The 16,053-nt window shown below is 37.7% G+C and overlaps 1 protein-coding gene across 1 annotated transcript in view; it reads right to left on the bottom strand.

Annotated features, from left to right (window-relative positions):
- LOC134534556 (glutamate receptor ionotropic, NMDA 2B-like) overlaps positions 1-16,053 on the bottom strand; it is a 193,582-nt gene that overhangs the window by 102,577 nt on the left and 74,952 nt on the right. Inside the window, exons 4-6 of the mRNA XM_063373037.1 lie at positions 13,159-13,346; positions 12,214-12,359; positions 6,106-6,189 (exon numbers count right to left, since the gene is read on the bottom strand). Coding sequence (XP_063229107.1) covers positions 6,106-6,189; positions 12,214-12,359; positions 13,159-13,346 — 418 coding nt within the window. The remainder of the gene's footprint in view (positions 1-6,105; positions 6,190-12,213; positions 12,360-13,158; positions 13,347-16,053) is intronic.

Here is a 16,053-nt window from a genome sequence, read left to right as displayed (position 1 = left end):
ACAATTCAAAATTAAAATAAAAAGATCTACTTAAAAATTATTGCACAAAACGTTTTTAATAGGGTAACTTTGACTTTTCATACTGTAAAAAAAATGTACTGTGTCCCTTGAAAAATTATTTTAAAGGATGGCTCACTTAAGCAAGATTTCAAAATGGAACAACACTAAATACTTCTTAAAAAAACTAATATTTGTTATTTTTTTTTAAAAATGACAGAATTTCAAAATAATTTTCCGTACTGAGCTAGATAAAACATTAAATAATATACGGGCCTTGAGGCCAATGGCAAATAGTTTTAATATTTTCTTTAATTTAAAATAATTTTAATGAATGCTTGGTTTCATTGCGAATTTCAATACCTGCCTCACTCTATTCGCAATAAATTAAACATTTCAATTGACAATATAAAGTATTTTTTTGATTAGTAGCTTAAATTGATGGTTTCTAAAAATTATAAGTGACTGAAGAGAACCTAAAACACTATTTATAAGGGCAGCATTTGTGAAAAATTACCCACAATATGAAATGAAAAGTTTTATGAAGGCATTTAGTGTTTGACGAAAAAATTTAATATTAAATTTGGTGGGAAAATAATAATTTAAATACGAATTAATAATTAATTATCGCCATACGGATTTTATTCACCGCTTGAACAATGCAGCCTTTACGACTGAAATGTGGAAGCATCCCTGCTGGGGTTCATTAAAAATTGCCCTCTTTTTCTATGCCAGTGTTCGCGAGAAATATGACGATGGTAGGAGTACCCTCGACCCAAATTCCAGCGTCCATAGTCCCTCTTTGATTAGTCTCATTTAATTTAACTTCCCCTCATTCTTACATTCAAACTCTCGCAGAGACATCCACGTCGTATTTCATCCGAATGTCTTTGTTCATGCGGGAAAGGAGAGATTCCACCACAGAACAATTGAGCCATTACGAATCACTCAATCTGGCTTCCCGCGATAACGCCCCCCCCCCTCCCCCCCCCCCCGGTTCTTCACCGGAATTAGTTTATGACTTGATTCCTAGTTTTACGAACAGTAGTGGGCCGCACATGTTTCTCTAGCCATCCTCGTAGTTATCAGTGTTATCGCCTGTCAAGGGAGGAATCAGAGCGGTCTAACAACGTAAGTAAAAAAAAAAATACACGCTAAAATTCTAAATGTGAGACTTGATAACAAAGAGGAAGGTTGGGTAAATAACTTCAGCTACATTGATGACAGGTAAAAATCTTTGTTAACATTGTAAAGTACAAATTTACATAAAATAAATGCAGCTGACATAATTAAAATGTCACCTTAGTTACTGATCACCTTATATATTGCCAAGAATCTGGATATCTATCAAAAACAAGCCTTACACAACGTTATTAGTTTTTTTTTTTTAAAATAAAATTAGGAACAACTTAACCAAGGGTTTTGCTTCTGATGCTCGTATTGGTTTGAAAGCGAATTTGGTATAATTCTCTCTCAAGAGCTTACGTAGGTGTGTGGGTGGAGAAATATATATCCTTTCCTCTCTTGAGACCAAAAAAGAAAAAAAAAATTTTTTCCCACCGAAAATTGGAAACAATTTGTAATCAAACCGTTGGCAAAAGCTATCCCCCCTTTTTACCCCATTAAATGAAAACTCCGCGAGCTCTTGTGGTCAAACACTCTCAAAGATATTCTGTCGGGGTTATCTCCCCCAGCTTCTAACTTTCCGAAGCAGAGTCTCCTGCCACATATACTAAGCAGCATATTTCAAAAGGATCTGTATTCGGACGTAAATTTACCGTTATCATCTGAAATTACGGTAGATAAATTTACTTACTTTAAACACGAATCTACAAAAAAAAATCTTGGCATACTAGCAACACATTCTAAAAATGGTAAAGAATCCTGCAAAAACTAAATTCCTTCCACTTGCTTGCTTACCCTTAGAACCGAATTCGGAAGTCAAGATACAGCGTAGCGTAGTTTATACGAAGATTCGCGTTTACATTAATCAGTTGCTCTGCCTGGAAGGATCTATACTCGCACCGATTGCTGCAATGTTGTGAAGATTATCGTTTGCCCTATTCTTGGTTGTTTGGGCATGTGAACGAGGGAGTTAGAATTAAACGACATAATATGAGCATCTCAAAGAACACTGGGGTAAGTCCCATTGCTAGGGATTTTTCGGAAAGGGGGAAGGTCGGGGTTAAACAAATACATATGGAGAGTCCACATGAAGCATATACCAGTCACGTAGGCGTTAGTCTGTGGAGTGGGTTTATTTGTTCTAAAGTTGAAACCACTCTTGTAAGATATTGGCTAGCAAAATCCACCATACTTCACAGTATAAAGCAAATGATAGATTTGTATTTAATAGCGTGAAAGACACTCTCTAGTAAAAATCGCAAATTATGCCATCTATTTTTAAACCAAGACGTTAACAACACATAAGCACAAAATTAGCGTTAAAATTAATTCAAACAAAACTTCATTTATACAAAAAAAAATTGGTTGTCTGTAAAGTCGGTTTACGGACGATAGTTTAACGTGACGTCATAACAAAACATAGATGAAATAATTCCATACTTTTATGAATAAAATTGAATCATTTTTTATTGAATTATCACTATTTTGTACGGATAAAAAGGAGTGAAATTAAATCTACAATTTAATTGATAAATTTACTTTTATTTGCTCTCATTAAATTCAAATATATTTATTACTTTAACGAAGAGATTATTTTAACTATAACTTTTATACATGTTTGCTATTTAACTTCTTCCAATCTGTGTTATTCTGTTAAGTATAGGACGATGATAGGAAAAGTAGGAAACGAATGGGAGTGTTTCAAGTTTAATGTGCCTCGAAAAAGTAAAATCGATGGTTGTTCCAATCGAGTGGAAGATAGATAGATGCGGCGCAAGCGTAAAATAGCGTAACGGTACACAGCGTAACGGGACAATGTGCGTAACGGGACAATGAGTCATCCTTTTTCGTGCGTGCAGCCGGTGTTCATCGATTTATTAGACGTTGTCACGTCAAAAAATATTTTTCAGCTAGGAAAGGCAAGCATGAGGTCGTTCTCATTTTCATGGAAAAGATTGTACACACACACGTACTCCCTAACTACGCACATCCACGTTGCCAGCGAAGATGTGAAGCCAAACAAACGGGAATATTGACAGGCAACGACCGGTCACTTTCTTTTTCCAACGTAGCGGTCGTGATATGCACTACATAATTTCTTACGAACAAAATTAGTGAGCGGGTCTTTATTCGCCAGTGTTGCGTAAACATCTGACCTCGGTAACGAGAAAATTCACGTGTTCTCGTGTTGCAAATAAACTTATAATACGAAAGTCGGACACGAAATTTAACCTAGAATTTTTTAAAATAATGACGAGCGTGATAATAATAATACGAAAATTGTGTTTTCAACTACATTTTTTGTCGCGAATCACAAGTGGTTTACGTACTCCCTGCTAGAATTCGTTGCCAAGGCAGCTACGTCGACTATTGAATCATTCCATTTGCAGAACGAAAGTTCAAACTGTATAATGAAACGGCTTCTATATATATATAAAAAAAAACTTGTAAAAATATACTAAACCACAGCTTTGGACCTGATATTCGACAAGGGATTTTATTAAATTACCACCCACATTGTTAATATTCATAAAACAGTTAATACTATAAAGCTTTCCTTTGGCTTTGTGAAATTTAGTTCGTGCCATCCGACACAGATGGCAGCACTTTAGTTACACATTTTCGTTCGATGTGATTTCCGTTCCATTCATGAAATTACTCATACCAATCGCCGTGTACCGAGAGCTAAGATGTAGCACATAAAAAAAATGGTTGTCTGTAAAGTCGGTTTACGGACGATAGTTTAACGTGACAACGTCATAACAAAACATTGATGAAATGATTGCATACTTTATGAATAAAAATTGAATCATTTTTATTTTAATAATAAAAGAATAAACACTTGAAATTATACTAGTAATCAGATTTTTAAAATGCAAGAATAATTAACCTTTTTTGCCGAAATTGTTGTTGTAATAAGCAATGAAAACCACATTAAATTTTTCACTTCACTTTATAAACAGTCGAGTGGAAGAGAGATAGATGCGGCGCAGGCGTACAATGAGCTTAACGGGACACAGCGTAACGGAACAATGTGCGTATCGGGACACTTTTTTCGTGCGTGCAGCCGGCGTTCATCGATTTATTAGACGTTGTCAAGTCAAAAAAATTGGAGGGTGTTTTCAGTACGGCTTTACCCATCTCATCTATTATACGACCTACATGCATCTACCCACCCAACCCCCTCCTTCTACAGGTGGCAGGAAGTTCCTCTTCTCGTGGTCACTTGAGGGGGGGGGGGGGAGGATGGGGAATGAGGGTGGCCCCTGAGGTCACCGTGAACACGAGGCCCTGCCAGAGACGTCTTCCAGCGTCACCCGGCGTCTCGAGCGGCGCAGAGGTCGACAACATGGTCCGCCGAGCGGCGGGCGGTAATTACATTCCTCGACGGTCGGATGCTGAAGGAAGGGGTGGAAGTGGGGGGTTTGTGATGCGCGGCAGACCGACAACTTCATTATCAATCGTCGTTTCTCGAGATATTTAAATTACTAATGCGTACAGACATTGTTATTAAAATACTTAAACACTAGGAAAATCATTCCTACCACATCCCTACCACATTTTTAGCATGAATATCAAGAGTCAAAATACCTCAACACAATCGTTTTTTTTTCTTTTTCAAAATATAAAAGAGAAAAAAAAATACTTTACAGCGAAATATGTCTCATTGTTATAGTCACAGGAAGTCGTGAATAAACATTCTTCTAAATGTGGCCCCTGCTTAGGTCTGAAGTCAAATTGTTAACTACAACTGTATTAACTTTTAAATATTAAGTAAGAAATAAAAATAAATATGCGAAAAAAGCCGATTTAGTGGTTACAAATCTTTCTTTCATCTTCTACATGGACACGTAATGGCATTTATTTTATACCCAAATTAATTATTTAAGATATTGTTTTTTAAATTTTAATTGATAAGGCATTCTCTTAAGTTCGATTGTATATATATACTTATATATTTCAAATTTGTTTTTATTTTGTGAAGAACATATGTTAATGTGACCTTTAATAGCCTACTACTTATGTATCACAAGAACAAAAACTGCAATCATAATTAGGGAAATAAGTTTGGACTCATGCAATGACCATTAGTCCACATGTCTTGTGCCACGCACACTGAACGAACTGTACCTGGCTAAGGAAAAGGGATGGAGCGAGGAGTATGCTAGTTTATGGTGGACAAGTCCATTGCTTATTTGTATACTAGCTTAGCCTCCTTGCTAGCTTGCTTCTATTGAAAAATTTGCACAGGTTATTCAGAGAGAAAACACTGAATATATAATTTTTTTATACCAACAACTTAAAAATCCAGTAACTAAATTATTGCACAAGATTTATTTACCAACTTAACAAACAATCATAAATCGTTAATTTTATAAATCTTACTTTACAATTAAAATTAAATTAACATTAGATTAATTTTATAACAAACAAAATAGTACGCCCTGTCTGTATTCCTGCCAATCGCAACATTTAAGGCCTTGTAGTTATGCTGTAGTTGTTGCTCCAAAGCTGTAGCGTGATATTTTTATCGGTAGCATTTTCGTGTCAGTAAAAAATAAAAAGAATAATTTTTTAAAATCATTTTCAAACACACAGCATGCATAAAAATTAAATGAAGAAAACTTATAACTCCATGATGTGTTGCTTTACGGAATCCTATATTTGTTTTATAAATATCATAAATTTAGAACCGAATATATTACAAAACAAAAAATAAGACAATCAGAAATTATTTTAGATAAATTATTTTGTTTAGCCAAGCAAGCGAACATTTTTGTAAAACTTTAGATGTAGTTTATGTATTTAATTCGCTAAAAGGAAAAAAAAATGTTAAATTTTATTTACGGTATTTGTCCAATTTTAGCTAATTTAAGTTACGCAAGTCGCAAACAGCACGAGGAGTGATTCTCGCAGTTGTTTGTGTGTTGTTTTCGTTGAGGTGGTGAGGTTCTTAAGCACACAGTCGCATTCGGAACTCACCCAACATGCCGACCGGGAACTCGTGAGGGGCCTCCAAGGGACTGCCGATGACGCTCTGCGTCACCACCCACAGGTAGTTCATCCCTGTCGACAAATTTCATTTCAACACGCTGTGCAAGTCCCGTACATACTTGACATGACAACTGAATAACCGAAACGGATTGTCATAAATGTATGTGTTAGGGTTAACGTCTTGATTTAAAGTATTTTCATGGACATAATGCCATTGCTGGTTTTAACTGATAGTCAATGAGAGGCTACTTCTAGGACTGTTAGTAAAGTAAGCTTTAAGGTGGTGAGACTTCCCAATATACAAGATGAGTCAGAATTCGACCATAAAATCTTAGGCTGCAGGTTCATCACAACAAGTTCCTGGCGAATTGTTACTTTTAATTATTTAAAAAACAATAATTTTACGACAGCGACAAGTTTTGGTGTGGTTGTTGAACTTTGTTCAGTTGATCATTACGCAGGCGTTCAGTGTCACATCTTAAACACTTTATTTACTATTTGTAATTTAAAAGTTTTTCAACGTCAACTTCAAAAGCGTATATCAGCCTTGGGAAGTACTTTCGTCCACAAGTAGTATAAAACTTGTAAACTAAATTTTTGTTGTGTAATAGTAGAGTTATCCATGATTGCACAGTAAAACTTCGTAGCAACTAATTTGAAGAACAACGACACTTATTAAATTTTTTTAAAAATTCTGAATAGTAATTAAATGGCATATTAAGAGTTCTCGGCTTGACATCGAGTTCTGTGACATCCTGTATACACAAACACACAAAAACATTGGCGAGTGGGCCCGAGCCTTTATGCACGCCTTTCCACTTCCTTGTTAATAAGAGCACTCTTAAAAAAAAGAAGCGAGGCCATAACATTTCCTGTTGTGACTCCACTAGAGAGCTGCCAGTCCTCAATTAGCAAATTAATTCCCTCTGGACTAGAAGCGACCAGCGCAAAGAAGAAGCCAAGATAAAAATTGCTACAGAAGTTTTAAAATTTCTTTTTAAAGTAGGTTAATGATCACAGCTACCAAGGTATTTCAACGTCACGAGCACCCAGCACTCAAGATTGCAAAAAAAAAAAAAAAAAAAAAAAAAAAACTCCAGTTGAGCCTAATGCGGAGCGATGTTTATTTTTCTCCAACACATCCAGACCAAAGTGATGATCTTATTTAAATAATTTCAGGCACTTTTCACAAAACATTCACCTAAGTTCGGATCCGTGCCACTCTTGAGATTTCCTTTAAAAAATTTTTTAACAAGAAAGTGAAGGATAAAATTTGTATTTTCCACCAATCTAAGGAAAGAGCGTCCATGAGCGAGCTACAGTGATGAATGAAATATTTTTAGTTTGTATCTCGTTAAGAACTATCAGTGTGAACACGTCCACTTAATCAAACTTAGTTGACACTTTTGAGTATGAGTATAATATATCTATCTGCTCTGATTATTGTGGAACGCAAACGACGAGTGAACGAAGTTCTAAAGACTTGAGGAATTCGTACAATCTTCTGTCATCAAGCTATAGTCCACACGCTCGTAACAAGCCAGTAAATGTCTTCTTTTTCTTCATAAGCTTCTGCCACATTTTATCTTCTGCCCAGCATGCCGATGTTTGAGTGAATTTGATTGAGTTATTTTCTTAATCGTTTCTTGCCCTCGGGGCATGGCAAGCTGCCCACGAGACAAATAAAATTACCAGTCAAGCATATAATAGTATAAATCCTAGCCTGTATGCAAATAATTACGCAAATTTTGCTGGTCTCTACTAATTAAGTAACACTAAGTGAGTAATATGAGTAAATGAATATATTATAGTAAATAGTAGTAGTTAAATAGCAGTATTTAGAGTAAATTAATATACTTAGTCGACTGGGTAGTGTTACACTGAATGCCAAGTACCTTCTCCCCAAGGGCGAATGTTGATAAGTCGATGAGAGCTGTTACTCTGGAACGTAAAAAATAAAAAATAAAACTAATTTGAGCTTATCTTTCAGCACTCGTCAGAGATCTGTAAATGATCGCATTGATGTGTCCTCATGTTGAAAAATAGACTTATACCTAATACGAAACTCTGACACGAAATTTAACGTATAGAGTTCATTCAAATAATGCCGAGCGTGATAAATATATGCGCAATTTGTGTTTTCAACTACATTTCTCGAGGCGAATCACACGTAGTTACCGCATCCGCCGCTAGAATTCGCTGCCGGGGTAGCTAAGTCGACTGTCGAATCATTTAATTTGCGAGGCTCTGGGAAGGGGACGCACCACAACGCCGAACGTACAATAACGCCGAAAACCATAACGCCGAAATGCCAAATTGACCAAAACGCCGACAGCTAGAAAACTGCTGTGTACCACAACGCCGAATTACCACAACGCCGAAATACATTAACCCCGAAAAAATGTAATTACAGGACTGCCACAAAGGTTAGGTTAGGTAAGGTTAGCACACAAATTCATTCAGTTGTTTTTCATTTTGCTCCTGTCCCCCCCCCCTTTCCCCGCAGCAACATTTTTCGGCGTTACTGTATTTCGGCTTGTGGTGCACAGCAGTTTTCTAGCTGTCGGCGTTGCGGTCACTTTGGCATTCTGCGTTATGGTATTCGGTGTTATTGTACGTTCGGCGTTGTGGTAATGACCCCTCTGGGAACAAGCCGTAATTGACGCGACAATTCAAAGGGGTGCGAGACCTTTCCAGATGAGGTGCTGAGAGGTATGAAAACGGCGACGGCAGCCCACGAGGCAGTGAAGTGACGAGGGTGAGTGACCCCTTGGTGAGTGAAGGCGGACTCTTGTGTGCGGAGACTGATGCATCGTGTCTCGTGCGCCGTGCACGAAGGTGCTTCCTTTAGCAGCGCGGTTAAGCATGCTATTAACCAGGCTTTCACGTGGGAAAGGGAGAGGGGTGGGGGAAATAAAAATAAAGGATAACCCAACGCGCGTTCCGCTGCACGCTAAACACGCGCGCGCCATCGTGTTGATTGTTTTTGTTGTTGTTGTTGTTGTTGCTGCTTGATTACCCGAGCTGGGCTGAGTGGCATGTGTTGTTAACCGTCCACCCTCCCCCCTTCTTTCTCTGGCTGTGATACATGGAGTTCCCTCCCTCTCCCGCATGTTTCCCCGTGTTCACACAGCGGCAGCTTGCACTAAAGCTTCCTACCAGGACGCAGAATAAGGCCGATGTCACACGATGCGTTTCTGACGTTGCGACTAAAACTTCCAAAACGTGTTTTTTTTTTTTTGGATGGATATTATTTCGGGCACTTTTATTAAAATGCGCAATGCAGGTCTCTCAAAGAATTTACTAAGTAAATTCGTCAAAATCGAACATGTAAACAATTGATCTGGAAGAAATCACCAAGTATAAACTGGCAACCACTCCGGTTCAAAATACTTACCTGAATTCATTATTTTTTTTTACAAGCTGTTGCAAACGTAAGGCGAGCGTCATACAATAAGAAAAAAAAGGATATTTTTGGTGAAAGATCCATGTTTAGGTTCAAGATCATGGTGCTGCCTGAAGAAATGTGAAATGTGGAGCCTCACAAACCAGTATATGTATATATTCATCTACCAAACAAATGTATTTGGTTGTATAAAATTTTACGAGAAAGCTTCCGCTTGCGTTTCCGCATTCCGTGTTATACAAGTGAAGTGTTCCGATAATTTTCGATCACCCAGAAGTTACGTGCATAGATGGCCACGCTGATGTTTTTATTATAGTTAAGTAATCATAATGTTTCACGTGTTTAACTTTCAACACAGTAAAAAAAAAACACTTTTAAATCAAACTTAAGATCATTTCGTATGTTTTCATTATAAACATGAGCTATGAATTGAAGCTTGGGGCCACTGAGAAAAAGATTTGTTTGCCTCAACAAAATATTTGTTTGTATATGGCAAAATAAATATATGTTGTTAATTCAAACAAATATTTTGTAGTAGGAAAGATTCTGTTGACCCAAAAAATGATTTTGTCAACTCAAATATTTATTTGGTTAGGTGTAACGAATCATTTTTGTTACTTACCGAGTTTGGTTAAGCTAACAAAATATTTTGTTCCACCAAGTAAATATTTGTTTCGCAATATACAAACAAATATTTGTTTGATTCAAACAAACCTTTTTCTCTGTGGGAAGGAATAAGTTTTATACTTTTTTTTACAATGTCAAATTTCAGTGCTGGTGACGTCTTAGCGACTTCCTTGCTTTGAATTGGTTGCGTTTACGTGGTTGCGATGTAACGTTCTTTCCGTAGTTTATGAACCCGGCCTTAGGGAAGGTGAACCCGTGATAATTTATAACCTTTACTCTCCTAGAGTATGTAAGCTCGAGAACGCGCAGAAAACAAAGGCACGTTTCCAGATTCACTTCTAGCATTTCCATGCGTAACCCACGAGGATATTTTTTTTGTACGCGAGGATACATAAACATCCACGGAAAAAAATAAAAGTTCATGGAGAAACGGAAAACAATTTCGGAAGCGGAAACTGCGGAACCGGGGCGATTTCTAGGGCTTACAGAAGGCAGCGTTTTTTGCACTTAGCGATTTTTTTTTCTACAGCAGACTATTTCATTCAACATAAATGATGCAGCTCAGGTCCTGCCCTTCCCGTGTTTCGCCACGTTGAAACAGTGCTGAAATTTAAAAAAAAAAAAAAAAAAAAACTTTACATTGAATTAAAGTGCGTTTCCTTCTGCATTTTTGTTGGGTTTAATATTTTAACAATCATAAAAGCCACGAACTTTTATTTATATCTCTCGTGACTAAAAAAAAAACTGCCAGTTGATCCGAACCCGTGAAAACGGTTTCACCGCATGATTTTTTTCTAAAAAAAACTTAGAGAAATATTTTTATATAGAAAGGAATCAGACGTTCGGGAGTGATAAGAAAAACGCTGGACAGGAAAGACTTAAAAATGGCAAATATAAATAAATAAAAAAATAGCTCTAGCTATGATTATTTGATATTGGGCTTATCCTAGACCACTCATAACTCTTTCCTCAAAGGTTTGACAGGAAATTGAAAATATACTGATTAAAAAAATACTGGTGATGTCGATGGTTTTCGCTTGTGAAGATGCACTGTTATAAATTACAGTAAATCGACAAATTTACAATATTTTCAATGTAGCTTGACAGGGTAATTATTTGTCACGAATTATTATTTGACTAACTATATCTCCCAAACTGATGCATTAAATATAATAATGGAAAATCTTGGTCAAGTTCGTTAATGGGAATATCCGACCAAAGAGATAAAAATGGGAAATGATTTTCGAAAAACAGAAAAATTGCTATAACTCCTAAAATGGATGAATATCACATCCATCTAACAATTTATAACTCGTAAGTGTAATACCAAAAACGATTGTCTAAAACAATTTTTGATACGACCAACCAAAATGGCCAGGGGTGGAAAAAAAGTAACTCCCTTAGTAGGCTCACTATAGAAGCCATTCAAATTGTTTGTAAATGTCATTAGTTTTATCTAAAATATTTGTCTAAAACAATTTTCGATAAAACGAACCATTGCTGCAAAGGATAGATAAAGATGATTTAAAAAAACAAAAATAAATTCATAAATCCGTTAGAATTTTTGGCAAATATTATGATTTGTTTTCAAAAACGTTTTCTGAAACAATTTTTGATATGATGAACCATTGCTGCGGGAGGGAGGGGGGGGGGGTTTAAAGAAACAGGGGTAGAATTAAAATAATTAATAATTTCTGTACCATGTACACAATCAATTCGTTCTAATTTATTGAAAAACATTGAAATATTATCTAAAACTTTAGTCTGAAATAATTTTTTTTATAGGACCTACCCTTGCTGCAATGGGTGGAATACACAGGGTAAGGTCACAAGAGATGTTCGCAAGAGATGGTCAAAAGTGAAGGTCAAAAAATATGACAGCAAGAGGCGGTCGCAAAAGTTGGCTGCATGAGGAGGTCGCAAGAGATGATCACAAGAGGTGATCTCAAGAGGTGGTCTCAAGAGGTGATCACAAGAGGTGGTCGCAAGAAGCGACAAGATGTTCACAAGAGATGGTCCCAAGATAAGATCACGGGAGCTGGTCGCGAGAGACGGTCGCTCACCTGTGATGTTAAGCCTGTTGGCCTCGCGCAGGATGGTCCGGGCCTCGTCCCTCGTCGAGTAGAGCAGGATGACCCTGGCCTCGGAGCCGACCAGCACGGACAGGTCGCTCGCGTTGCCCGCCACCACGCTGTTGATGACGGTCATCCTGCGGCACAGGCCCTCTACCAGCTCTAACACTGCACTCTGCAGCTCCGCCAGACTCCCTGCCCACACACTCAGCCCAACACACGGTCACAGGCAAAACTGCGTTGCTTTACACATCACCTATGTGGCAGCAGAGTCTTCACGGATGTTGGTGTATTATTATTATTCTTGAGCTCAACTACAAATACCATCAAAAATGTATTACTACAATTGCTATGATTTGGTTAGTTTGCCATAGCTTAATGTGTAATTTAAAACAAAAAATGTTGAAATAAAATATGTACATTCACGTATTTTAACCGAAGTTTGTAGCACAATTTATTTTTTTTCTAAAAAATGTTTCTGCAAAAATTACGCAAAATATACATGTATTTACATTTTCCAAGACAAATGTGTAAATTTAATAAACATTTGTGAATGTAAATTTACAAAATAAATTTATGTAAACCAAAACTTAGAAACACAAGATAGAATATTCTAAGTTATGCCTGTTATAAATTGTGTGTTTCTAAGTTATGAATTTCTACGTAACGACGTTTCTAAGTTGTGTGGTTCTGCGTTGCGTGTTTCTAAGTTATAATCGTTCTAACTTATGACAGTTCCAAGTTACGTGGATTTTTTTCGACGTTAAGTTATGACTGTTCTAAGTTGTGTGTTTTCTAAGTTGTGCGTGGTTCCCACTGAGTTTGACTGTGTTGTACAGCACACCCCCTTTGTTGATAAGCCTTCCTGGAACGGCGCGGGGAAAGTCCCTCGAAGCACGCCACAGCTGGAAAGAAGCGGAAGGCGGGGCGCGGTACCTGAAGCGCGCCTGGACCCGCAGTAGCCGCTCGCGCACCGCCTGGATGAAGTCGTCGTGGCCGGCGATCTGGCTGGTGACGACGGAGAACTGGTGCCACTTGTAGCGCTCCAAGATGCTGAGCATGGCGGCCGTCTGGTGCTCCAAGGAGGGCGCCAGCTGCAGCTGCAGGCTCGACTGCGACGCCCTCTGCGGACAAGCACGCAACACAGCTGCACTCTGCTGCACAACCGCAACACATCACAACATACAAACATATGCATTAAAAAAGAAAGGCGCGTTAGAAGTTATAATTCTTTTTGATTTAACACACTGAACTATTTTTAAATTTTACTGTAAAAAATAATTTAACAAATACTCAGAATTCAATATTAATATAAACATGTGTGTAAAATTATTTTTCTTTAATTTAGTAAAATATTCCAGATAAATTTTATTAGTAATGAAACTCAATAAGTTAATTTGGCACAGTAATACGTTTGATATGTCCCCTAATTTTTAGGAAAGTGACTATATATGTTCATACACATTATTCCGCCATCTTTCTGTCTTTCTGTGAAAAAAAAAATAGCTTCTATTGGTCGCAAGGAGCAACGTAAACCGATTACCGAGCTAATCCGTACGGGCCCGTCTACGTCTGCGTGACGTAGAAACTCCGTTCCGTGTATCTCTGTTTCCGTTCCATTTAAGAAAAGACGTAACAGAATATTAGGTTGGCCAGTTTGATTTTACCGGTCTTACATTAACAACCGCTTTACAGAATAATATCTGAATAGTCAATAAAGCATTTTTAACTTTCTTGTTCTTAACATATTTAGAAAAATTCGTTCTAGATAAAAGAAATTTAAAAAAAAAAAACTCTTCAGCACACTACGGCTGTTTGTGAATACGAATTCGGAGCAGTAACTTCCGTGCGATTGTCTCTCTCGGAACGGCGCGGCGTCCGGACTGATATTGCCTGTTCGGGGCGAAACACGGGCCGTACAAGCGCAGGTCTCCGGGCTCGTAGAAGGGGAGGTGGGACCAAACAGTCGAATAAACCCGCACCGCGCATACTGAAGAAAAAAAAACCGCTCTGCCCCGCCTCAGATTCGCGTCGCTTAAAGATCCCCTCACGTCCTCGACTAGCGCTATCGCCTTCCCCCACCCTCCTGCCGGGTTCTCCCCCCTCCACCTCTCTTCCGCGACGTTCCCGTGCAGATCGCGAGAAGGGGCAGAGAGAGAGAGAGAGAGAGAGAGAGAGAGATTGAGACGGACTGCGAACCGACGTTCTCATGACGTGTATTTTTTTTTTATCAGCATCATCATCCTCCCCTTTGCTGCTCCAAACCATCTTCCACACACCTTCCTCCACATTACGGTTACCCCCTTCCCCCCCCTCCCGGCCGATCGGTGTTGCATCCGCTGCGTCTGTATCTTCGAGTTTCCGTGCCATTTGCCGTGTCCGTTCTTGGAGCGTTGGAGCCTTTACCTCTTCATACCCCGCCCATTCCTCAACATCCAGCCTCAGGGGCGCGCTGTTGAAAATGTCCACCTTCAATTTACGAAGAACGCTGGTGGCAAATCATCCTGGGATCTTCGTACATTTACAGACACCCAGTTCACCTACTTTTAACATGAATTCAAAACTATATTCTTGGCATATCATCAAAACATTCAAAAACTTGTTAAGTATTCAGCACCACGAGTGTTTTTACCTTTGTTTAGAACGAGACACACAACTCGGAAATCGACATAGGGCGTAGTTTCAACGTATATTCAGTTACTTGGAATAATGAAGAATTTTTCGTTGATTTGAGTTGAATACTACTTTGAAAATTCCGTCAATTTACTGTAATTTCTAACAGAGCATTCACAAGTCATAACTCTAGGGAGAGACGAGTACTCTCCTTTGTTGTCTGAAGTTGTGTTTCTGTTTTTACTGTTATTGTTGCAACTGACTCGTCATTGTATTTTTTTTTCTGAATAAATTCCTTCCACGAAATTCCCTGTTTTCCAATCATGTCCCAGTATCAGGTGATATTGTTATTGGCTGGTTGTTCGTGTGTTAATGTAGTTATATTTATTTCCCATACATCTTTTATTTTTTTGTGGCAACCAGAGTAATACAGTAATGGCATATGTCCCAGATATTTTGTTAAAACAATCTTTGTCATTGCAATAAACATTTAAAGAGTCTCCATAAAGCAGTTAACTGCGCCATAATATATGATGCTATGTGTGTGGTTTATTTACCTGTACGAGTAATTAAATTACTAATTTCTTGTTTAATCATACCTCTCCGTAATATTTTTTGACAAGCCTTTAGTGTATTCACAGTTTCCACTTTGTGTAAATCAGCTTATGTTAAACCTTTTCCCAAAACCTAGCTAACATCCTCACTCTCAGTTCATTGTGCGATGTAAATTAAGCTAGATGTTGGAGTACATTGTACTTAGTCAAGTGAGAGATTAACTAACTGAAAATTACCCTCTTGAATAATACAAGTCGTGTTTTGAAACTTTCACAGTACACATACTGCACTTGTGAATTAATATATTTAAATTTATTTTTAACGTGCAATTTAAGATTAACATGTTACGCACTTATATTATTAAACCCCAGAAAAAGTTTTTGACAAAGTAAATCACAATATTCTCCGTGTAGACTAAAATTATTTTTCAGGTTTTCTGTGTATGATGTTGTGTGTTTCGCATCATACTCATCCAACAGGCATCAGTGTGTGAAATCAGGCAATTAATAGTCCGCTTGGCACCTTGTCATTTCAAGTGTTCACAGGATTTCCCTACTTGGTCCACTTTTGTTTTCTTTAATGAGCTTCCTTAATGCATTTAGAACATTCGATACCACTTATACTCCTATAATTTACAAGTTGAAGAAAAACTTTTGCCTTTTG

This window comes from Bacillus rossius, chromosome 7 (assembly GCF_032445375.1).
Source record: "Bacillus rossius redtenbacheri isolate Brsri chromosome 7, Brsri_v3, whole genome shotgun sequence".
Lineage (NCBI taxonomy): Eukaryota > Metazoa > Arthropoda > Insecta > Phasmatodea > Bacillidae > Bacillus > Bacillus rossius.
The sequence above is the reverse complement of the archived record's forward strand: the minus strand, read 5'-3'. Positions and strand labels throughout refer to the sequence as shown.